At 41.9% G+C, this 24697-nt stretch overlaps 1 protein-coding gene across 1 annotated transcript in view; it reads right to left on the reverse strand.

Moving 5' to 3' along the window:
* LOC135219465 (conserved oligomeric Golgi complex subunit 8-like) overlaps window positions 1-24697 on the reverse strand; it is a 473937-nt gene that overhangs the window by 368677 nt on the left and 80563 nt on the right. The window contains exon 2 of the mRNA XM_064256259.1: window positions 18712-18783. Within this exon, the coding sequence (XP_064112329.1) occupies window positions 18712-18783 (72 nt within the window). The remainder of the gene's footprint in view (window positions 1-18711; window positions 18784-24697) is intronic.

The following is a 24697-nucleotide window of genomic DNA, read 5'->3' on the forward strand; positions in this document are numbered from 1 at the left end:
AAGCATAAATATCATAATAGAAAGGAAAGGAATCGATAGTAAAAGAGAAAGAAATGTCCTAGAGAAGCTAGGCTAACCGACCTGGGAGGGAGGGCGCCTAACTACTCGGGAGCTGGCCTCTGCCGGTACGTAGGAACGGAGGGCGACGGCCAGGGTGGTAGGACTAAAAGAGAAGGACACATGTCCTACATGCCTAACAGACCTAGACAAAGGCACATGCATGCATGAACACTGAGCTAAGGTAACAAGGCATAAGCTCAATCGAGCTAGATTCCCATAACAGTAGAATAGCAAATCTTGCACTACACGAAAATTTTATCATAAATACTGCACAGTTGTAGCTACAACGGTATGGGAGACCGAAGGAGCTGAGTAAGAATTACACGAGGCGAGCCGGTTGGGGCGAGCCTGTAGCCATGTCGCAGGAGGCACCGTCATATAACCTAAATAAAAGCGGTAAAACGGGCCCTAGCTGGCTAAAATTACGTGAAACACTTAGGCAGTACTTAACTTAGCTGCGGCAATAGCTTGAAGCTCCATCTCGAAAGATAATCCAAAAATCGTAAGCGAAAAGGCACAGCAAGAAAAAACACGTGTGTGCGGGATTCTGCTAACAGAAAGGATGGCCGCTAGAGGCGCTCGTGTTGGCGTGGGAGTGCGAGTAGTAGTAGTTGCTGACGCGGGCTGTGTATCAGCTCTCTCTAGCAGGAGGATTTTGTGAAGGAGGGATCTAAATGACAAGAGGCAAGTGGTAGTGGTTTCACTCGCCCCAGAAACCATACCGACACCCTCTTTTTATAGGGTGAGCAAGTCAGAATACTCTGACATCCCATTTTGGTTTTTTCTCTGGTAATGTTAGCAATATTTACCTTAGAAATATGAACTAAAAGGATATTTCACGAAGCGACACGGGCTGAGCCCAGAAATACCTTATTTTTTTAATGAATATTTTTGACGACAGCCGTAAAACTGATTTGCCACTATGCAATTGCGTCGTTAACCACGGGCCGCCTGTACTAGGAACGACTTATCAGACAACCTTATTCTGTTTCTGCCCGTATGTCTATCAGAGGGGGAGGGTGGGCTCCAATTCTGTAATTACTTGGTAAGAAATTTAATTTTATTATGAAAATCACATTTCACACAGTAAGTAACTTACCAAGTACATATGTCATTACATAGCTGAATCCCATGTTAACAGGAGGTGGGATAAATGGACATTTGTATTCCATTCCAAAATATTAGGATATGTATTGAATTTGAAATAGGAAAAGGTTGCTAGCATTGGAAAACAATGAATGTCATTTTTTTATCAGTTAAGAGAGCCATTGCAGGAGAATAAGCCTCTGGTTGGTGCCCATCTTAACTTGTAGTAGTAAGGCAGTGTAGCCAAGCACTGCCTCTTCTTAAGTGGGAGCTTTGCAGTGAAGGAGTACAGTGGCCTGGTTATACGTTTCACATTAACGCGGTTCACTTTGTCTCGGATTTTAGTATAACACATCATTCACTTTTCCTCACGGGAAATTTGCAGATTTTTTGTATGGACAGTATGTATATCTAAAATTACTATTATTAATCCACTTTTTTCTGTAGAGCAACACCATTTATTCAGTAATCACAGGCAGTCCCCAGTTTACAATGGGGATTCCGTTCTTGAGACGTGTTGTAAGCCGTAACATCATAAAAAATCATCAAAAATCCTAAGAAAACCTTACTTTTAATGCTCTGGTTGTATTTAAAACTATGCAAACTGCATTTTCTTGGTGTTTTCATAAAAAAAAAAAAACTTCAAATATTGAGTATTTTGCCATTTTGGAGTCATATTTCTTCTGTCAGATCGGCACCATAACCCTGGATTATGCATCGTAAAACTGGAAATCATTTCTGACGAATATAATTGAAAAACAACGTAACCTTGGAACGTTTTAAGCCAAAACCGTCGTAAACCAGGGACTGCCTATACTCTATTTTTTCATATTGTGTTTGTGACTGTGGTATATCATTATTTAAGGATGTACTACTATGTTTTGCTCCTGCCTTCTCCTTCTCTGTTTTGTAAAACAAGTTTGATATGAGTGTTGTCCCATCAAGAAGCATTATCTCACTTTGTTTACATACGGACTCTGAGAGACAATGGTGGTAAATACGTCATACCTACATATCTGTTAGGTAATTATTAGTAATATTATAGGGTAAGGATTACTAGCATTGTAAGGGATATTATCATTTACTGTTGTCATTGTAAATATACTGTAATAGATTATTAAGGAAGGAATTTGTATTTGTTTCTGACTGTAGTAATGGTTTAAGTTGAGTAAAGCTTGGGAAGCTGCAGCCAAGTGTTTTATTGTCATCACAATTTACTAAACTTAACCACAACCATGAAGAGGGAGCTGAAACCTGCCCGTCTGGATGTCGACCCAAGTTCCCCAACAGCAGCGAAGGAGTGGCAACATTGGCATAGGACATTTGTGAACTTCATCGAGGAGTGTGTAGATTGCGTCTCATACAGTGTTTGAGTATATCGAAGAGTGTGCAGACTTTGAGTCAGCTATAACTATACTAGAAAGACTGTATGTGAAAACCCCAAATAAGATTTTTGCTAGGCATTTACTTGCAACAAGGCGACCGAAGCCAGGTGAATCATTTGATGAATTCTTGAGAGAATTAAGGAAGTTAAGTAAAGACTGTAATTTAAAAGCTGTCAGTGGTGATCAATATCATGCGGAATTAATTCGGGATGCCTTCATCAATGGTATTTCTTCAGCTCACATATGCCAATGCCTCCTAGAGAACAACATGCTTGACTTACAAGGTGCCTACAATCAAGCTTATTCCTTGGACCTTGCACAAAGGAATGCTGAAGCCTACGCTTCTCTGACTGCACACACTGCTGTTACTGTTACCCCTCAGAATCCACCGACATCACAAGTTCTTCACTCAACTGCAGTGGTAAACCTCAAGTCTTTGGAAGAGGATGCCATGCACAGCTCACCTGATGTTTCTGAAAAGTCAGCAGTTGCTGCTACCTACAATGTACGAAAGAAATGCTACTTTTGCGGAGGACCATATCATGCTAGAAGTACATGCCCAGCACGTGAAGCACCTGTCATAAATGTTCTAGGAAGGGACATTTTGCTCGAGTTTGCTAGTCTAAATCAACAAAAGCGTTTGTAGCAACAGTGTTTAGTTCTCATATTATGACTACAGTGACAAATGTTCCTCATGGACTTTCACAGGCTGCTACTGTATTAACAGTTAAAGGCAAGAAGTTGAGTGCCCTAATAGATTCATGTAGTACTGAGAGTTATATAAGTGAGAAAGTTGCTCAAGTATTAGAACTGAAAGTGCATCCAAGTAGTAAGGGAATTAGTATGGCTCAGAAATCTTTAAATTCTAGTTCTCCCGGATATGTTGTGGCCGACCTCATGCTGGGACTCAACAGTCAATCTTATCCTGATACACATCTTGGTGTACTGAGGGACCTGTGTGCACACATAATTCTTGGGCTAGATTTCCAGAGACAGCATCTAAGTGTAACATTTGAATTTGATGGACATAAATCTCAGTTAACTTTGAAAAACAGTAATAACTATTGTGTTCTCAAGCTGCAGCACTAGAGGAAACATCACTCTTTCATAGTTTATCACCTAATTGCTGACCAATTTCTACCAAATCCAGACGTTACAGTAAGGATGACCAATACTTTATAGGAAAGGAAGTAAATAGGCTACTCCGCGAGGGCGTAATTGAACCAAGTTTATCTTCATGGCGAGCCCAAGTTGCTGTCGTGAAAAATCCAGGTGATCAGCATAAGAAGAGGATGTGTGTTGACTACTCACAAACAATTAACCAGTATACTGAGCTGGATGCATACCCATTACCAAGGATTGATGACATGGTGAATAATCTTGCTAAGTACCATGTGTTCTCTACATTTGACTTGAAAAGTGCATATCATCAGAAACCAATTAAAGAGCCAGACAGGAAGTACACTGCTTTTGAGGCAAATGGTGGTCTGTATCAATTCTGCAGGATTCCTTTTGGAGTAACGAATGGAGTAGCTGCTTTCCAGCGAGCAATGGACAACATCACAATTGCTGGAAGAAGGTTTGCAGGGTGCTTTTCCTTATCTTGACAACATCACAATTGCTGGAACTACACAAGAAGAGCATGATCGCAATGTAGATAATTTTCTAAAGGTTGTGGAACGAAGGCGGCTAACTCTAAATGAATGCAAAACCATCAAATCAGTGCGCTCCATAAAAGTTTTAGGTTACTGTGTGAGGAATGGACATATACAACCAGATCCTGAGAGACTTCGTCCACTGCAGGAACTATCTCCTCCAACAGATCTGGGATCCCTAAGGAGAACTCTAGGTATGTTTGCTTACTATGCCAAATGGATTCAAGATTTTTCAAATAAAATTCAGCCCTTTTCAGCTACAAAGAAGTTCCCTCTAGATGCAAAAGCTCTAAATGCCTTTAACCAACTCAAAAAAGGGATTTTTGACGTAAGGAAAAATCTATTTCTGGGCGATTGGCTCGTGTCGCCAGCGAAATATCCTTTAATCTATTATTTCTAGGGTAAATGTACTAACACATACCAGAGAATAAATAAAATAAAGAAAAAGGTCAGTATAACTGACTCGCTCACCCTCCAAGAGGGTGTCGGTATGAACACTAGCGAGTGAGACCACTACCACGAGCCAAATACCAATAGAAATCTCCCACAACAAAAACCCTCCATGAGAGAGACCCACAGAGTGAGCAGCTCGTACTACTACTACTCCATCCCATGCTGCCGACTGCTGCGCCTCTGGTGGCCAATCCTGAAGTTAGCAGACAATCTTGGGCGATGGGATGGGTAGGGCGGGATTTCGCTGGCCGAACGTAACGATCCCATTCGCCCAGCAAATAGATTTTTCCTTACGTCAATCCCTTTCTGGGCCTCAGCTCGTGTCGCTGCGCGAAATCGTACCAGAGAAATAGCACAAGATTGTAAACAAAAGTAATAAAATAAATCAGAATAGGTCTCAAATAAAAAATAAAGTAAATATAAAAAAGAATATAATTGCTAAAAAGATACAAATACACAGTGATACAAATAGAAATATGCTTAAATTACACTTAATTCTAATCATGTTTCTTAACATAAGGTAATTTACATATATACAGAGGTAAAATGGCTTACATGTTTATCAAAATGGTATCTGTGTAAAGGCATGTATCAAAAAATATTATAGCAATTAATATAATCAAGTGAACAAACAATCAACAATAATAATATATAAAGGAATGTATATGACTTAATATACAAAACCCGTAACCATTATAAATTAGATGTATCCCCTAGCATAAAAATAAGGGGATAACATCCATGAGATCAATATCTATAATCATTCTGTGATGTCCCTAGCAAAAAAATAAGGGGCACCCACTACACCATCATAAAAGCAGCTAAGACACAAGGTGAATGTAAATGAACAAGGCAGGAATAGACGAACTGTTGGGTGAGGCAGGTATAAAGGAGACTGAATCTTCTACTACAGATTAGCTAGAGTCAGGGGAAACTATGTTACCCGCTGCTACTGCTGGAAAATTTCAGAGCTTCCAAGGACTTAAGGTAATGGCGTTTGAACACTGTCGGCGATTTCCATCCGGTATACTTTTTCAACTCATCGAAGTTCATATGTTGGAAATAATTAATTGAGGTGGCTACTGCCCTGACATCATGTGCTTTCGGGAAAGAGTCAGGATTGGCTTGCTTAATAAAGTACAGGATTTGTTGCCTGATGCCTTTAATGGATAAAGTTCCACCTTTTTCCCTCTTAAAAAGAGGGGGACCCGATGAGGAGAGGAGGTCCTGGACAAGAAAGGCTCGTAAGGTGAAAAAACTGGGCAAAGAGATACATCTTGTGGAAGGGGTAGTACCTTCCAAGGTTCCCACCTCATCAAAGGATCTTCATTCTTTGCTAAAAAGCTACGTTCCGGAGAAAGTAGGACTTCCCCTGTGGGAAGGAATTGAATATGATCCGGATCTCTGGACAAAGCCGACAGTTCTGAAATTCTTGCTCCTGAAGCTAAGCTTAATAAAAATAGGGTTTTTTCTTAAGAGCATTATAACGAGCATGTGTCATTATCGGTTTCTGAAGCCAGTTTTTTAGAACATCGTTTAAGAACCATGAAACTGACGTAGGCCTTACAGAAGGTCTAAGTCTAGCACATTCCTTAGGAATAGACGAGAAGTAGGAATCGTCAAGTCTATGTTGAACCCAAATTGAAATATCTTTTTCAAGGCTGACTTTGTTTGTCGTAATCGTGCTAGCTGATAAAACCTTTTTCAAATAGGGATCTGAAAAAGGATATAGCTGAATTAACTGTCATGATTCTAATATCAGATTCTCTCAGGAAGATTGCTAACTTTTTGACAGCAGCATCATACTGTCTCAAAGTTGAATCCCTTTTATCGGATTCCCAAGAAGAGAATATTCTGAGGGTCAATATTCGCATCTCTTTTTTTTGCCGCAAACTTCATGAAATCCATAAAGTTAGGGTTTTGAGAATCCCTGAGGAAGCGAACACAGTCTTCGTTTGTACTGACTGGGAGAGCCTGGGATTGGGGATCCGAAGAGGACGAAGGCCCAGTTCCAGAATTAGGGGATACCAATTGCTCTTCGGCCAGTCTGGGGCTACTAGAGCCACTTGACCCTTGAATGTCCTGAGTTTGTTTAAAATTTTTTCATGAGAAGATTCACTGGAGGGAAGACATAAATCTTCTTCCAGTTGTTCCAGTCTAGAGCCAGGGCGTCCGTGGCATAGGCCGAGGGTCCAGGTTGGGGGCTACATAACACGGTAGTTTGTGGTTCGCCTGAGATGCGAAGAGATCCACCTGTAGCCCTGGAACTCTTTGAAGGATCCATTGGAACGAACTGTTGTCCAGTGACCATTCCGACTCTAGGGGCACTGATCGGGATAGCGCGGTCTCTGCTATGACGTTTCTCACTCCAGCTATGTGAGTGGAGGAGAGATGCCAACTGAACTTGTCTGCCAGGGGGAAGATGGCTACCATGACATGATTTAGATGACGTGACTTGGAGCCTCCTCTGTTTATACAATGTACCTAACCACTGCGCTGTCCAGGACTAGCTTTATGTGGGAGTACTTTGGTGGGCGCAACCTTTTTAGAGTCAAGAACACTGCCATTGCCTCCAGTACGTTATATGGAACTGACGGAACTGAGGTGACCAAGTTCCTTGAACCTTTTTGACCTGGAATACCCTCCCCAACCGCTTAAGGACGCGTCTGTGTGGATGGTGATCCCTGGTGGAGGGAACTGAAGGGGTACTGACACTGACAAATTCTTGACTTTCGCCCACGGCCGAAGTCGATTCTTTAGAATCAGAGGGACTGAGGATAGTTTTGTCCCTGGACCTGACATTTGCTCGTGAGCGCCAGATTCTGGTTAGGTCTTTCAGTTTGGCTTTCATTAAGACGTTCGTCACTGATGCAAACTGGAGAGAACCCAGGATCCTTTCCTGAGTCCTCCTTGACGCCAGTTTGGTGACTTAAAAATTGCTTGACTGACTTCGCTATTTCTTTCCTTTTGGTTGATGGAATCGACAGAGTATGGGAGGATAGATTCCATTGAATGCCCAGCCACTGAAAGTTTGACTCTGGAGTGAGTCTTGACTTGGTCCTGTTTTATCTTGAAGCCTAGATATTCCAGGTACTGAATCACTTTCAGTGTAGCTCTGTTGCATTCCTCGACTGTTGAAGCCCAGATCAAACCAATCGTCGAGATACGCTACTACCATAATCCCTTGTGACCTGAGTTGTTTGCACTACCACTTCCGCTAGCTTCGTGAACACCCTGGGTGCCACGTTGAGTCCGAAGGGAACTACCTGAAGGAGAATGTCTGGTCTCCTATCTTGAAACCCAGATACGGACGGAAGTGTCTTGCAATAGGGATATGATAGTAGGCGTCTGTAAGATCGATAGAGGTGGTGACGGCCCCACGGGGAAAGTAAGGTCCGCACCTGCGAGATCGTGAGCATCTTGAACTTGTCGCAGCGGATGGCTAAGTTTAAGCGGGACAAGTCTAAGTTTTACCCTTCTTTTTTGTGAGCCTTTTCTTTGGCAACGCTGAACAAGCGACCTTGAAATTTTAATCTCTTGACTCTCGCTATAGCTCCTTTCTGAAGGAGGTCCTCCGCGTACTCTGTCAATTCCTTGGAAGGAAGTTGACGGAAAGGTCTGGATGGAGGTGGGTTCGTCAACCAGCTCCAACCCAGGCCTTTTGACACTATGCTCTGAGCCCATTCGCTGAAGTTCCACCGGTGGCGAAAGTGAAAACAGCCTCCCTCCTACCTGAAGTTCATTGGTTCTGGTAACCGCCTCGGCCTCCTCTGAAGTGCTTTCCCTTTATTAAAGGGGCCTCCCGATCCTCTCCCACGAAAGGAACGCTTACCTCTGCCCCTCCCTTACCGAGCGGTGTCATACTTCTGTGAAGCTTGACTCTCGAAGGCTTGATTGTAAAGCTGGAGAGATGGCGTAAGAGGTGGGGGAGGGCTGAGGCTGAGGGGATATCACATAAATTTTGGCTGTGATTGAGCTTTAGAAGTGGAAGGTGGGCTGTTTGCACTAAGGGCACCGCTGGAACTTGCTGAGGAAAGCGTGGCTGCTTTTTCTGGTAGGTTTGGAAACGCCTGGGTTTCCTCTGTCCCTTACCTTTAGCTGTTAGGTCTTGCTCCTCTTAGCCGTAAGGCCCCAACGGTCCTTAAGGCTCTGGTTCAGCCTCGTAGCCTCTGACTGGAATTCCTTCACCATAGCTTCTGGAAGAGGATCTGCTCCCCAGATGTTAGACGAAAGTAACCTATTCGGCTCATGCCGAATGGTTGCCTCTTGTAGGGACATGCCTTTCCTACAATTCGTTCTAGCAGTGGCAAACTCAAACATATGGACTGTACAGTTTGAGTCAGGGATTTGGTCATGAGCTTAAAAAGCGTTCTGAGCCATAGGCTATGGTTGCTACCTCGGTCATAGCCATAGAGTTAAATCGATCTGGCTAATCGCGATTTCGCGTCAAATTCAGCCTGAATAAGGCTATCTGGGAGCCTGGGTAGCTTTTCACCAAACTGCTCCATAGCACAGTCCGGTTTGAGTTTTGCCAGCTGAGAAGGTGTTCGGCAAGTCTTCCCACAATTCTCCGGCTGAGGGGAGTAACGGAGATGTGGGATCTGCTTCCTTCAATTGAGGTATGGGTTCCCCCTTCTGGGCCGCTGGGATGGTAGACCTCGCGATCTTTGTCAGGAACGGGAGCGGGGTACTCTCATCCATTGTGAAAATGGTAAAGGGACTCTTAAAAGGTTGTATCTTCTGGTATTAGAACAAAAAACCAATTGGATTTTGTCCCTTTAAAACCACCTGAAAAGCCCCATTTCTCTCTGAGCCTGGTCTCGTGAATAGAGGACTGTCTCCTTTGGTACCCTATCATCCCGAACCATGGCTGAAGCTGTGAGCCTTGCGTAGCCTATGAACGGAGGCTGGAGGTCTTCCGGGTAGAACTCGAAGTCCTCTATCCTTCGAGTTCCAAATTCCGGTATAGAAATGAGACCGTCTTGGAAGGGGGCGTATGACGCTACTCTCCATGGGTTGTTCATCGAGAACGGAGGTAGCGAGTCATACGGAGGAAGCTGAGTTCCACTTGTATTGGAAAGTGGAGGAGAGGCTAGAGGAGCTTCTCTCAGCCGGCTATAATGGAGTCTTGGGAAGTAATCCTATCCGACAATCGAGAGATCATTTGTTCCATGCTACTCTTTAGGGACCCAACCAGGTCGCCCACCTGTTGCAACAGGCCAGCATTGGAGTCCAAAGCTGGAGCTGCTGCGGAGGTGGAGGGGTGGCTCTGAATTCGGAAACCAAAGGGGGGTAGCGGGAACTGGTGACTCTGCCGGAGTGCGAGATCTCTCTCTGGAGGATTTACTCCTCGAGGACTTAGAGCCGGAGCTAGAAGCTTTAGACCTGTCTGCTCCGGGATTCCCAGCCGGAGACTTACGCGAGGAGGATGAAGCCGAAGCCGTCTTCTTAGACGACGACGACGTCTTTGTCAAGGATTTCACTGCTTGACCCTTGACCTTAGGTCTAACCGAAGCGTCAGGAGGAGGTATACAATCATCACCTGTAAAGCCTTGGAAGATGGAGAGGTTGCAGGAGTAGAAGAAACAGTTACGCCCAAGGGTGACCCTTGGGTGTCCACCTTACCTACCTCGACCAACAGGTCGTCTACACCTACCATAGGTTCCACATTAATATCTAAAGTCGCGACGTCCGTGGAGATATCCTGGTCTTGGTCAGTTAATGAGGCAGCCAGCTGTTGTTGATGAAGGCGATAGTCGGGGCCGCCTCTACTGGGTCGACGTATCCTGTCGCCTTGCCTCCGGGGAAGATTAATACCGCCAACCGTTTCTCTAGGATGTAGGGCATACCCTTGGCGGCGTTCTTCCAAAACCGCCGACCCAGGCCCGCAGGGTTGCCAGTGCGGTATCCCTCATGCCGGCGCCTGGAAGAGAGGGCGTAGATTAGATTTAAGAATCACTTAAAACTAAAACTTAAAGTATAACTTAAACTTAGATGCCTTAAGTTAAAGTGAATGATGAAAACTTAAGCACTAAAAACAGAAGCGGAGCAGCTACCGGAGATGGAATACTTACCCCGTCTAAAAGCTGGCTCACCAGATCGTAACATATGGTACACGTCTCATGGTACCAGACCTGGATGTCCCCGTGTGGAGTCGCGCATGGAGGAGCATGGGACCGGCAAAAACTTCGTGTCCACATGGGTCCTGAAGTGTGGCGGCGCATCCGGGATGCTCACAGTTGGTGGCCTGTAAGTGGGAAGACACATGAGTATCTTAAAGAATATCACTTAACAGGTAAAGGACAGAAGAAAAACTCCGTTGCATGCCGGAGCTCGGAAAAAATTTGGGCATAACCCCTCCCTGAATCGCCTGAATAGGCTATAATCCCGGAGAGAATCCGGTAAGACATGTAATGGGAGGGGGGGATGGTTTAAGGTACTTTAAATAAACTTATAGTTAATCTAATAACACTTAAACCTAAAACTCAAACGAACCGGACCAAGTCCGTGCGTAGCGGAGTGTAGTAACTCAGCAATACGGTAAGGGTTAGCAGGGACACACTGTATGTTCCGGTCCACTCTACTGGGTGGACTAACATCTTTCCGCTGGATACCAGGACTCCGGTCAGGAAAGGAGCCCTAGTAAGGTGGGAAAAGAGCGAGAAGACATACAGGCTCGAGCTAGCACGGAGCGACAAGGTAGCAACACGGTGGGGGGTGAAAAAAGGCCCAGTACCCCCCACCACGTTACCACCCCCCCCCCCCCGGGAGGCGGACGAGAAGCCGGAGAGGTCGAGTCCAGTCTGGGTCTGTCCCGTCTCCCTAGCCCCTCCGCCTGGGGGGAGAGAGGGAGGCAGGCTCGGGTATGTGGAGCGAGCATGGGCAGACCGACCCACCCTCCCCCGACTCTATGGAAGAGCGAGAGGGGGGAAGGTGACTGGGCAGGCGTCTGGCTGTCTCGTGGATCACGTAGTGACCACGAGGCGGTAAGACCAAAACAAGACAACTAAGCCTAGGACAAACCAACTGATCAGAGAGATGCTATCGGGAAGCAACTGAACTGAAAAGTAGTAGCATATAGGCCCACTGGGCCAAAAACCCATGATCAGAGAGAAGCTATAGGGAAGCAACCGAACTGATGAGCGGTAGTATAGGCTCAATGAGCAGGACCTAGGCTAAGCCAGACGCCTAACTAACCTAACTATAACAAAATACATAGTATAAATAAATAAAAATAAAAGAAAGAAGCAATATAGTAGGAGAAAAAATCCAGGAGTGTACGACTAACCCGAAGGCAAGTCTACCACTCAAAGCTAGTCAGAGGCCGATACTAAGAGCCGGGACTAGGGTCTGGATAGAAGAAGCCTACATAAGGTAAAAGACATGCATGCATGACAAACCTGAGTAGACAGTACCCTAAGTAAAGCGGATAAGAATATAGAGCGTACATAGATAAGGGGATGTTCTAGGTATGGGAGACCAAGAACGAACCCACACGAGGCAGAACCATGCTGCCATGCTTCCGACCTCGAGTTCGTATTTATACCTAAAAAACGGCAAATACTGTCTCAGGGCCGGAAAAAACCAACTAAACTAACCAAATACTGAGTACTTAACTTAGCTGCTGCGATAGCTGCACGCTCCATTATAGATAAATCCAATGAAAGGGCACAAAAAACACAGAGAGAAAAAATGGCACGTGTGACTCGTGTGCGCTAACTGAAAAGGATGGCCACCAGAGGCGCAGCAGTCGGCAGCATGGGATGGAGTAGTAGTAGTACGAGCTGCTCACTCTGTGGGTCGGCTCCCCATGAGGGTTTTTTGTAGTGGAGATTTCTATTGGCATTTGGCTCGTGGTAGTGGTCTCACTCGCCTAGTGTTCATACCGACACCCTTTGGAGGGTGAGCGAGTCAGTTATACTGACCTTTTTCTTTATTTTTATTTATTCTCTGGTATGGTGTTAGTACATTTACCCTAGAAATAATAGATTAAAGGATATTTCGCGCAGCGACACGAGCTGAGCCCAGAAAGGAACTTGAAGATGCCACCCTGTATTCAATTGATGAAAACGTGCCATTTGAAGTTGAGTGTGACGCGTCTGATGTTGCTGTCTCTGTATTTATAAACCAGGGTGGTAGACCTGTTGCTTTTATGTCCAGAACGCTGCAAGGGAGTGAACTTTGCTACCACATTGTTGAGAAAGAGGCTACTGAGCATAATCGGTGTATAATATTCTCTCTCTCTCTCAAGGTAATTTAAGATGTATTTGGAATGATATGACTGTAAAGTTTTTTGATAACAGAACATGTACATTATTGAAAAATATCTGCTAATTATTCTAATTTTATTTTCCAGTAAAAGCAGACAGGAAAATAAAATGGAAAATAATTAGCAAATATATTTTAAATAATGTACAACATGCTCTATCACCAGAAAACTTTAGAATAGTATTTCAAATACATCTTACATGTTGAAACTTCAAAAAGAGAGACTGTACTTTGCCGCAAGTTGTAATGTAAAGTTCAGTCCCGCTACTTGCGGACTCGCCCATTTGCATACCCATTAGTATTCATGGAAAATTCACCTATTCATGGTATTTTTCACTGAGAAATATTCACAAATTACAGTACACATTTTTATATAATTTTTGTGACTAAAGGCATTTTTTGTGATAAACCTAATAAAAAACTCAGGTATACGTATACGTTTTTAGTTTTTGTTTTTTTGTTTTTACTGCTATGCATTTTTAAAGGGTTTTAATATTTTCCTCATTTATGTGAGTGGAAATGCATATTGTATGAAAGGAAGATATTAAGTTTTGTACATATATTTGCATTTAATTAGAAAAAGTGTTGTGTTTAGTTATTTCATGTTTAAGTTTGTAAGTATACGCGTGTAATAGCACTTAAGTACTGGTCGTCGTTTGTTTGGATAGTTAGTAAAATGGTTTGTTGTTGGTCGGCTGTAACCATGAGAGTCAGCCTTGTTACAACGCTCAGACAGAGCAGTCATGTTACAGCGTTCAGCTGGAGCAGTCTTAATTCATTTGTGGAAATTCCTTTTTAGGATATGCATATCTCATGATAGGAAGGCATTTCCTATGATGTTCTTTAGATGAGAATAGTGAGAAGGAGACAGTGCTAAAGTCGGATCACAAACCACCTAGGCTAGGGATAACGAGTTTGTCATTCACAATTACAGTAAAGTGTCTATCATTTATGTACTCATTAATAATACACAACGTAATGTCATATCTTGAATGTCAATTAAAATGAATTTAGTAATCTGGGTGTCGTAGCATAGAACTTAGACTACAATTTAGTTATTTACTTTTCAATTCATTTTAGGCTACGTACATGATCCCTTGTGATTTGCAATGTCCTACTTACTACGAAACGAGTACAGGCAGTCCCTGGTTATCAGCGGGCTTGGTTAAGGGCAATCCGGTTTTATGGGGCTTGTCTAGTGCCATAAAATCAGCAATTTATGGTGCCATAATGGGCCAAGTTATGTTTTACGGTTATGGTACCATAACATACTCAACAGAGGCGCCATTAAAAGGTTATCGGTGCCATAAGTGCCATAAATTGCAGAGTTTCAGTTAATGGCGGTTTTCACTTATCAGTACCCCACCCAGAACAGAACCCCCCTCGATAACTGGGGACTGCCCGTAGCAATAAAATGGTGTCATGACTAGGATATTGTGATTGGTTCTTACATCAGTAATTTGTGTGGTAAGCATTTGTGAAATTTCTAGTACTTTTTTGATATTTGACAATACGTGTACTAAAGACAAGATGTGATCGGCTGATGGTGGCGGCCATATTAGAATGTCACGTGTTACCCTAGCCTGAATGGATCAGTAATATGACCAATTTGGTCAATCATCACCGAGTCTAACGGAAGCCTAAACCTTTGTAGGTATCTCGGTGGGATTTTTAAAACTTCCTTTCTTTTTTTTTTTCTTTGAGAAGATAGGGTGAAAAGTTGGTGCAGTACGACACTTCCATGTAAAACATCTAAGTCATTTTATGAAAGTATGTTGCAGCAAGAGTGATGTGAGGCTAAAGCAGCACTTTTGGAAATTCAAGGGGAGTGTGACAATTTACTGGATCCTGTACTGGTGGCTAGATTAGTGATGTTTGCCCGAGACATCATTATTCTATACATCAGGGGAAACGATATTGGCATTATATTGTTTCTTTTTTCTCTAGGATGAATAGCAATATTTATACCTAAGAAATAGTATCAAAGGAACCATTATACAGGGCGACACAGGTTAAGCCCAGAAATAACATTTTAGGGCTAGTAGCAAGACTGAAAGGTATTAATAACAGTAAAGTTTTAGGGGTTAGATTAGAGATTCGTGATGCTCCTAGAAGCATTCAATGGTCTAGATATCACGCACGGAGGACTCAATTAAACTAATTGTTGAAGACAAAACCGAGAAATAACTTATTTCCAACCAGTTTCTTGTACATTTTCAATATAGTAAAAGTTACAAAACACTAGCGAGTCACTTATGTGAACCAGCAGATGCATATGCTTTTAGTCATGATTGGTAGATCCCTAGTAGTGCTATAGCCAACCCAAGAAGTTAGACTAAGTTAGGTTAGGTGAAGTGATGATTGAAACATTTCCACTTCGTAAATTGTTTGTTTTTGAAGTTTAATGACAATCTTAGAGAAACTTAAGTGAAGACATATAATTTGCCCTTGCCCTGGGTGAAGACCAAACAACAAACCAGAAAATACCATCACCTACACTAAAACAAAAACCACACCTCAAATATAATAAAATGGAGGTACTCTGGCTACATTTTACCCTAGAAATATACAAGGCAAGGAGACTGTAGAGGGAAAGAAGTCCCCTTATGCTTTCTCTCCCAACACCATGCCAGCTAGTATAGATAACATTCCCAGCCTACTACAGTTTTCAAAAGCTGCTTCTATATCTTTGAGATAATGTGATGCAAACACTGACTATGATCTCCAGAATGTGGCTTGAAGAATAGAAACACTCACATACTGTGTCGAAAAGCTAACAATGTCGCTACCACTCGAAATTCAGGAGCTGTTCTTGGATAGTGGACGGGAGAGGTCTTAGTCCTATGAAGATAATACCTGATGGCTGTTACTGGAAATAACATTCAATCCTCTTCCTCTGGTCCCAAAATATCCATCAAGTTTCTTATCACAAAAGAATGAGGCCAAAGCTTTGACGGATCTTCGTACTTAGCAAGAAAATCTCACAAGAAAGTCTCTCACAAAAGACCACACTACGTGCTTTTACTAAAGCCAGTAAATATAACATCATCTTCATAAGATTCTTCAAAGAAGCAGAATGTAATGGTTCGAAATGCAGACCTGATAACCACTTTAAGACGATGTCCAGGTTCCAGTCAACTTCCCCAGACTTCTCCTACTTCGATGTTTCCAAAACTTAATTAGGTCTCTGACGTCCTGATTGGTCGAAATGTGTAGTCCTCTATGCTTAAATACAGAGGAAAGCATAGATCTATAGCCCATGATGGTAGTAGTAGTAAGCTTCCTCATCTCTCTTAAAAATAGCAAAAATCTGCTACTTGTGCTAAGGAGGTCAAAGAAGACGAGATGCGACTTTGTCTGCACCAACTTCTGAAAAACCTCCACTTTGACAGGTATAACTTGCATAAAGAAGCTCCCCTGCATCTTGCAATACCTCCTCCCGCTCTGCGAGAAAACCGTTGCGGTCTGACAAGACTCCTGACAGTCAATTGTCAGGGCCAGAGCGGATAAGATTAGATGGTACCTGTTGAAGTGGGGTTGTTTGAGAAGAAATTGATTTTTGTGGAGGAAGCCTGGGGAAGTCCATAAAGAGATTGAAGAGATCTGGGAACCATTCTTTCCTGGGCCAGAATGGGGCCACGAGAGTAATTGACACATTCCGATGTCACATAAACTTGATGACCTCACTTATGAGTTCAAAGGGGGAAAGGTATACATGTTAAGCCCTGTCCAATTCAGAAGCATCGCATCTGTTCTCCATGTTGTGGATCCGAAACAAGTGAGCAGAAGATCAGAAGGCTATTGTTCCTGGAAGTGGCAAAGAGGTGTATGGATGGTTTGCCCAACAACCTCCAAAGATCTTGGCAAACTCTCGGATTCAGAGTCCACTAAGTGAGAAGAACCTGGTTGGAGCTACTCAGTTTGTTTGCTAAGACGTTCATCTTTCCTTGAACGAATTGTGGAAACAGTTTGACTTTGTGCCTGTTTGTCCAAAGAAGAAGATCTTTGGCCTCATCACTAAGCGAGAAGGAATGAGTCCCCCGTCTGCTTGCGGACATACAACAGGGCCATGGTGTAGTCTGCATAGATCACAATGTTTCTCCCAGTAACTAAAGAAGCGAAGGCCTGGAGTCCTAGGAAGATTCCCTTCAATTTCTTCATGTTTGTGTGGAAGGTCTTCTGCTGGTCCGTCCACATTCCTGATACTCTCTTGCCCTCTTAAGAGGGCTCCCCATCCCTTGTCTGACACATCAGAGAAAAACTCTAGGTCAGGGTTCAGAGTGATGAGAAATCCCTTCTTGAAGCTTCTCCTGTTAGAGCCACCATCGATGATCTAATTTCATTTCCTCTGCAAGAAGAAAAACAAATGAGTCTGGTGGATTCTTTCGGTTCCACCTCACCTTCAGAAAGAATTGGAGAGATCTCATGTGGAGGCACATTCACATTAGGCATGGGAGACAGCGCAGGAAGCAGCTGGGTAATAGGGAAGCCTGGAGTAGGTGGCATCAGATACTGAGATGCTGGAAGATGGGCCGTTGTAAAAATCACACCACTGAAGGAGTCACATTTGTGAGGCGATGGGAGAACACCATCGTAGGCACACTTGCTAATCTATAAACTGTTGCTGTTGTTGTAGTAGCGGTAGTCGCAACGTGTCACTACAGGCCTTACCAGATGTGCTATGAGGCCCTGGAGAGACAGAGTGCCAACCAGGTTCAGGGAGTACGAAGCTGCCTCCAAGTCTGTAGTCTTTACCACCACACCTGGAGAACAATCAGGTTAGGGATAGGAGAACCCTCTCGCTTCAAGGGAGAAATCACCCCCTTGGAGTGAGAGGAGGCTCCCAAGGGGAGATCATCCTGATTGCCTGCCTTCACCCAATCCTCATCATTGGATGAAGATGAGGAAGAGTTCCCTCCCAGAGGAGAGACAGCCAGAAAGGGAAGCTTGCCGGGAAAAAGAAATGAGGAAGAAGGGTTGACTATCAAGGGCGTAGTTGGGGGTGTGTTACCCTCGGATGACGCTTTGGAAGCCTTCCTCTTGTAACATTTCCACCTGTCAAACTTTGCCCACTGCCCAGGCGACCAAGAATAACACTCTGCACAATTGGATTCATGATTGCACTCACACCCTCTGCAATGGGTAGAGAGAGCATGAGGATCAACATCAATGTATGAGCAGAAATTACCACATTTTTTCTAGCCAACCCGAGGACACACTCGCTGGGGGAAGGTGGCCTTACTAGGCTTATTAGATTCATGGGTTTGATGGGTTTGCATTACTCACAGATAACATCCAAAAACAAGATCCCACTGGGAAACAGCTCAACGATGGCTGGGCAGAGATCACAACATGACTGCACCAGATGATGGCCGACAGCAAATTGGAATGTTTACATCCAGGGAGGCGGGCCTCCCACCTACTGGATGGTGGTTAACAGCCTAACCACCTTGTTTGAATGCTCAATGGCAACTTCCAGCTCTGCTGAAAGTCATTCCTAGAGTAAAGGACCGATGGTTTGTATATCATGTGGGAACAAATGACTGGTTATGCTGCACAGCCAGAAAATAATGATGCCTTCACTATGGATAGGATTTTATACCAGACATCCATAGGATTTTATACCAGACATCTTTTTAACTTAGACAATTTCCTAAGCTCAGACTATATACAAGCATGAAAAGGGAATGCCTTACATTCTGTCTTTGTTATAAAAGTATGTAATGCAAAACAAATGAGAGTAACAAGTTGATACTGTTTGACTATTTACAAATCCAGAAATACAAAAAATATTCAAACTTTACCCAGCCTTTCCACTCCACATGATGATAAATGGACTAAATATTTGGAGAATTCCTCACTGTCTTTCCACAGTTCTAAAAGAAAAAACAAAATCAAATTTTATATTAAATAATATTTATAAAATCTATTTACTTTTTCCTTATCAGCTAAAATTGTTAACAATTTTTACATGTTGCAACAATTTAAATGACACTGAATCTGGGACACAGTTCAGGGGATGATATCCATTTATCCACTCAGCAAGCAGCTTTCTTGAATTTGGAAATTAAGATCACCCAGAGTTTTTGCTGTACTACCATTAAAGTAATAAAACTTTTCTCATTTTATTTCTTATTTTAAATACATTGTGTATGGACTTACGTATGTCTAGACTAGAGATTTAAAGTGATGTGTAGTCATAAAGAAATGGCACACAGTACAGTATTTGGAGATGTACAGGTTTTGAAAACAGTGATCACTTTGAATATTTGATGATCTAAATATTCATTTCCACTGGAAACACTTGGTTAACATATTACCCTACCATTTTGTGTCTAACAGTATTGGGAGACTAGGTTGGAATCAAAGTCTTAAGGTATCTAGGGTCCCTGGTGAGCTAGAGTAAGGAGCCCTATCCCTGTATTCCACTAACTTTTGCTATTCTGTAGTTCCCCACTATTGTTAAGTACAACATAAGCTTGGGCGGGGGGTTAAGGGGGTTATGACGGGTTAACAAGACATTTCTGATGGAAATAAAATTACAAATCTATCAAGAACATATATAAAACTATTAGAATAAAACTTTCTCTCAATCACTTTATATCAGAGGTTTCGAAATTACATTACGCTATCAATAGTATGGCATAGAACCTATATAAATGCTGTAAACAGGAGTTTTCCACTATATCTGCATTCTACAAATATCTCAGTAGTACCTATTCACTTGTGGGAGATATCACACAAAGGGAAAGTTGTTGCAATTAGTGACATCAGGGTGAATAGTAGGTAAAATTCAACTGTTTAACATAAAACAGGTAAAATTATATTTTCATAATAAAATTAAGTTTCATATATACTTACCAAGTACGTACATACATAATTGCTACATAGCTATTAGCTTCTAACTCACATGGTAGCCTTTTATCTAAAAATAGCCAATGTGTCATTCTGTTTGTGCCCTTAAATCCATGAGAGGGGAGGAGGGAGGGCTCTGATTCTGTATGACTTAGTAAGTACGTATACATGAAACTAACTTTTATTATGAAAATCACAATTTTTAAAAAAGTCCCTGAGGTCCTTTTCATTATGAATATGCTCACAGCAAAGCTGGAACATGGCCATTAAAACTCTTGAACAAGGGGGTTAGGCAGTAACTACCATCTGGCCCAGGTTTCCGATTGAGGGGTGGTACGAGGTGGGCCTAATATATAAAGGACCTCAGGTTTGTATATTTAAGAAAAATTACATTTTTATGATAAAATAAAATTTTATATAATACTTACCCAGTACTAATTACTTAGCTAACAATATCTTGCTTCCGGAGCTTGAAAATTAAATAACTCGCAGGCAACACTTCACAGATTTAGTGCAGGTGACTGATCTTCCTACCCAACAAGAATACCAAGAACTACTAGCAGACCACTTCATTCTATTTATGCCATGTCCAAAAGTGGGGAGGTTGGAGGGCTCTGTCCGTAATTACTGGGTGGGTAAGTATTACATAAAATTTTATTTTGTATGGTGGGCCCCTGGTTTTACGCGTTTCACATTTCCACAGTCCACTTTGTCGCAGATTTTCGTGGAACACATTAATTTTTCCACAGGGGAACTTTCACTAATTTGCCAATTTTTCTTTGGGCAGTATCTCTAAAATTATCACTAATTCTCCTTTTTTCATTAAAATATAACACAGACAGAGAGAGAGAGAGAGAGAGAGAGAGAGAGAGAGAGAGAGAGAACTGTGGTTTTTACATCTAAGCACTGAACTATAAATGGATTCTGTATGTGAAAAAAAGTTTCCTTGATATTTTGCTATTGTTTTGTATTAAAGGTTAAGTATACTGTCTGAGCTGAGAGAGAGAGAGAGAGAGAGAGAGAGAGAGAGAGAGAGAGAGAGAGAGAGAGATTTCCATAATAAAATATTAATTTTACTTACCACGTGCGTGACCCCCCATTCGCTGGGGGATGCTACCACGAGCCCCCCCCCAGAAAAGCTAGAATCCGTGAATAGTTGAAACCCCTATAAAAATGCTTAACACTGCCTATTTTGTTAGCTAAAACTCAAGAAAACCCACTGAAAATGTTCAGACCAGGTTTTTTTAATAGTTTTATCACAAAAAGTGCATTTTATATTGAAATCGATAAAAAAACCCAGGAATTTGTGGATAATTCTCATAGAAAAATGCAGCGAATAGGCTAATTTTCCGTGAATAATGGGGGTATATGTTCTAGAGAGATATCCGCGAATACATGAGTCCACGAATCTGGAATCCTCGAATATGGGGGCTTCACTGTAGTAGTTACATAACTATGGTTTCTAAACCATCGGCAGCTAGAATCTTTAAATTTGTGGTTGTGCTATTTGTATTGGCTAAGTGATACACCCTGTGCACTATTGGGGGAGAGAGGAACCAACTAAGGATGAAAATCAGTTGTTTATGCCCTGTTATCTACGAGAGGGGAGGAGGGTGGGCTTTGACCATGTAACTACTAAGTAAGTATACATAAATAAGATTTTAGTATAAAAATGCCATTTTATTTATGCAACTTGCCAAGTAGTTACACAGCCGAATCCCACATTGTAGGTGGGATTCATGGAGATATACATACTTTGCAGCCTCTTAGAAATCCTGCAGGACTTCTTAGGGGGGAAGAAGTAGCCTTCCTCTTCTTTGGATGAAGGGGGCCTACCCGGTTTCCCGGGACCTCCTCAAGCCTCAGAAAAAGAAAGGAAGGGTAGTGGAGAATGACATTTCTTCCACAGGGCTTTTTCAATAGCAGTGGCAGGAGTCAGATGGCAGCTGGGACCAGACGCATAGCAGAAGCTGTCCAGTGACTGGTTATCAAGGCAATGGTAGCAATCTAACAGAAGGCACAACAGAGGAACTACACACACACAAGAAGCAGTGCCACAGCATACTAGTGTCAAAGGTACACTCCCAAAGGTTAGGATAACCAACACACAGATATCCAACTATCTACTGTTGTGCCCTATGACTGCTCACTGTTAACCTGATGAAAAAAGAAAAGATCATTAACACATGGAGAATAAGTCACTAAATCACCAACACCAACCCCCTCCTCCTCACCCCACAAGTGAGCGAAGGCGATATCCCTCCCAAAGGAGAATACACCATAAGGGAAGAATACTGGGAGAGAAAAACCGAGGGCAAAGGCTTTGAAGTTTTCCTCCCAGTATATTTTCTGACAGTGCAAGTGGCAAGAGCAACATCTAAAATAGTTAACAAATATACCGGAGCACCCATATAATCAGAGGGCGTGTGGCTCAAAGGGCATGTAGATGTGATAGAGGACAAATGTTACAACCTTAGCCGCCAACCCCAAGACACACACACTCAGGGAAGAAAGCCTGAAAGGCTGTTACAAATCATGGGTCTGTATAATAACAAATATCAAACAACAGCATATTCAAAGCACTCAAATCAGACACAACTAATTCAAAAAGCTGACAAGAGCAAACAAAAGCTTGAAGGTTGTACAAGAGCAACAATGCTTCATTGAATTCCAGTGAGAATAATAAAAAAAACCCAGTGAAAAAAATCTGCAGCAAGCTCAACGATGTTGACCGTGTGAGTGGCAGAAACAGAATGATTCTGTTGGCTAAGTCATTCTAACACACCTATTTAGTGGGCGGGGATTGTCACCTTCACTAAACTATCAAAATGCTAAATAAAAGGCTTCTGTGCAAGTTACAAACTATAGCTATGTAATAACTTGGTAAGATACATAAACATATGATTTTTACTCCCAAGACAGTTTTTGATGCGATTCTGATGACTTCGAGATTCACTTCCATCAGAATTACATGGTTATTGGACCTCAACCTCCTCTTACCTAACAATGATGGGGGGTGGGGGCTGGTGGGAAACCATAATATTTGGGTGGGGGAAGGAATAAAATTTGGTGAAAAAACAGGGATCTACAAAAACTTAGTCTTCTTAATTTAACCTAACTTGGGAGAACAGGTCCTGCCATATCTAATCTGACTTTAAAATTGATTCTTACTGATGTTCAACCTCTTCATTAGTTATTGCAGTTGTAATGGGTTATCCAACATTTAAAGATAAGTCAACATTAAAATCATCACAATCACATCATAGGCTTTAAAAATGTATATTTCACCAATTTTAGAAAGTCAACACAGCTAAAATTAAGAGTGAAATAAAACCTACATAAGGTATCACTATGTTACCATCACTCATGCATAGGAGTGAAGAGTAAACAATGAACATGGTGTCACAATGTAGGCAAAGTACGTACAACAAATTCTATTACATAAAATAATGCCCTAACTAAATGTGAAAATTACTTAATTAAAGTATTGCAAGTTCCATGTGAGCAATTATATGGTACAATATACTACAGTATAAAAGATGGCTAAGCTATCTGTCAAGAATATTGCTGTATCCTACAAAAATGCATTCATATGTTAAGGCTAGGCTATAAAAATAGCTAAGGTTAGGCAGAACATTGCTCTTAAATTTAAGAACAGTTTTACCCTAACATAAGTCTGGAAAAGCTCAGCTACGCTATCTATCTTATTCTGACAATGTGACTAGACTAGGCTTGCATACGATACCTGACAAACAAACAGCCTAGGCTTGCATATGATACCTCACAACAAATCTGTTCTCTCTAAAATTCACTATCAAAGAATAACAGGCTACCTATACTATGATTATTGTTAAAAATTTGTGAATACACAATCACATAACAAATACTAACCACAACTATTATACACAGGATCACTCCTAAATAAGATCAACCTGCAAAAAATACCAACATTCAGCAACTTCATCATTGTTACCCATCACACTCAATATAATGACAGCCCAGTGCCATATATGTAATATACAGCCATAGGTAGTAGTGTTGACTTCAAATACTACCAAAGTGGATACGTGATGTTCAATTTCCCGCACTCGGCCTATCAATTGTCCATCAATTCATACAATGGTACCTATTTGATTTCTTGAAACTAAAAACTACTACCAAGCCCTGGTTTGGTAACTGTTTACATGCAAAATGGCACAGTGTTTAGTAGCAGCTCCTTGGGGATGAATGTAAAAGCATAAACAAAAAGTCTGTAAACATCATAAATACAAACAGATGGCATAAAACTAGACAAAAACATATGCATAAGACAGTAAACATTATGGTCACCAACTGGTGGTAACCAGGCTGCAGTAGTAGTTTTCAGTTTTACCTCTACATTACAACAGTGAATAAGGCTTTTAATAATTGAATACTATGCTAAGAAAAACAAATTTAACATTTCCCGTTTTACAAAGGAAAAAATAAAAAAGAATTCAATCTCGTGAACAATTGCTGGACATCACCATTGAAACACAAGCTCAAAAATGGAGACACATCTGAACTCTCAAAATATGGAATTTTCATAAGTACAATGATATTGTTATGTTACAATAAAGTTTTGTACATACTTACCTGGCAGATAGTATATACTTAGCTATAGACTCCGTCGTCCCGACAGAAATTCAAATTTCGCGGCACACACTTACAGGTAGGTCAGGTGATCTACCGCCCTGCCCCTGGGTGGCAGGACTAGGAACCATTCCAGTTTTCTAATCAGATTTTCTCTTCCACCTGTCTCCTGAGGGGAGGCTGGGTGGGCTATTTAATGGTATATATCTGCCAGGTAAGTATGTACAAAACTTTATTGTAACATAACAAAGGGATTTTGACGAAGGAAAAATCTATTTCTGGGCAAGGGCCCGTGTCACTCAGTGAAATCCCCCCCTTTTTACT

The sequence above is a fragment of the Macrobrachium nipponense genome, chromosome 1, assembly GCF_015104395.2.
Source record: "Macrobrachium nipponense isolate FS-2020 chromosome 1, ASM1510439v2, whole genome shotgun sequence".
NCBI lineage: Eukaryota > Metazoa > Arthropoda > Malacostraca > Decapoda > Palaemonidae > Macrobrachium > Macrobrachium nipponense.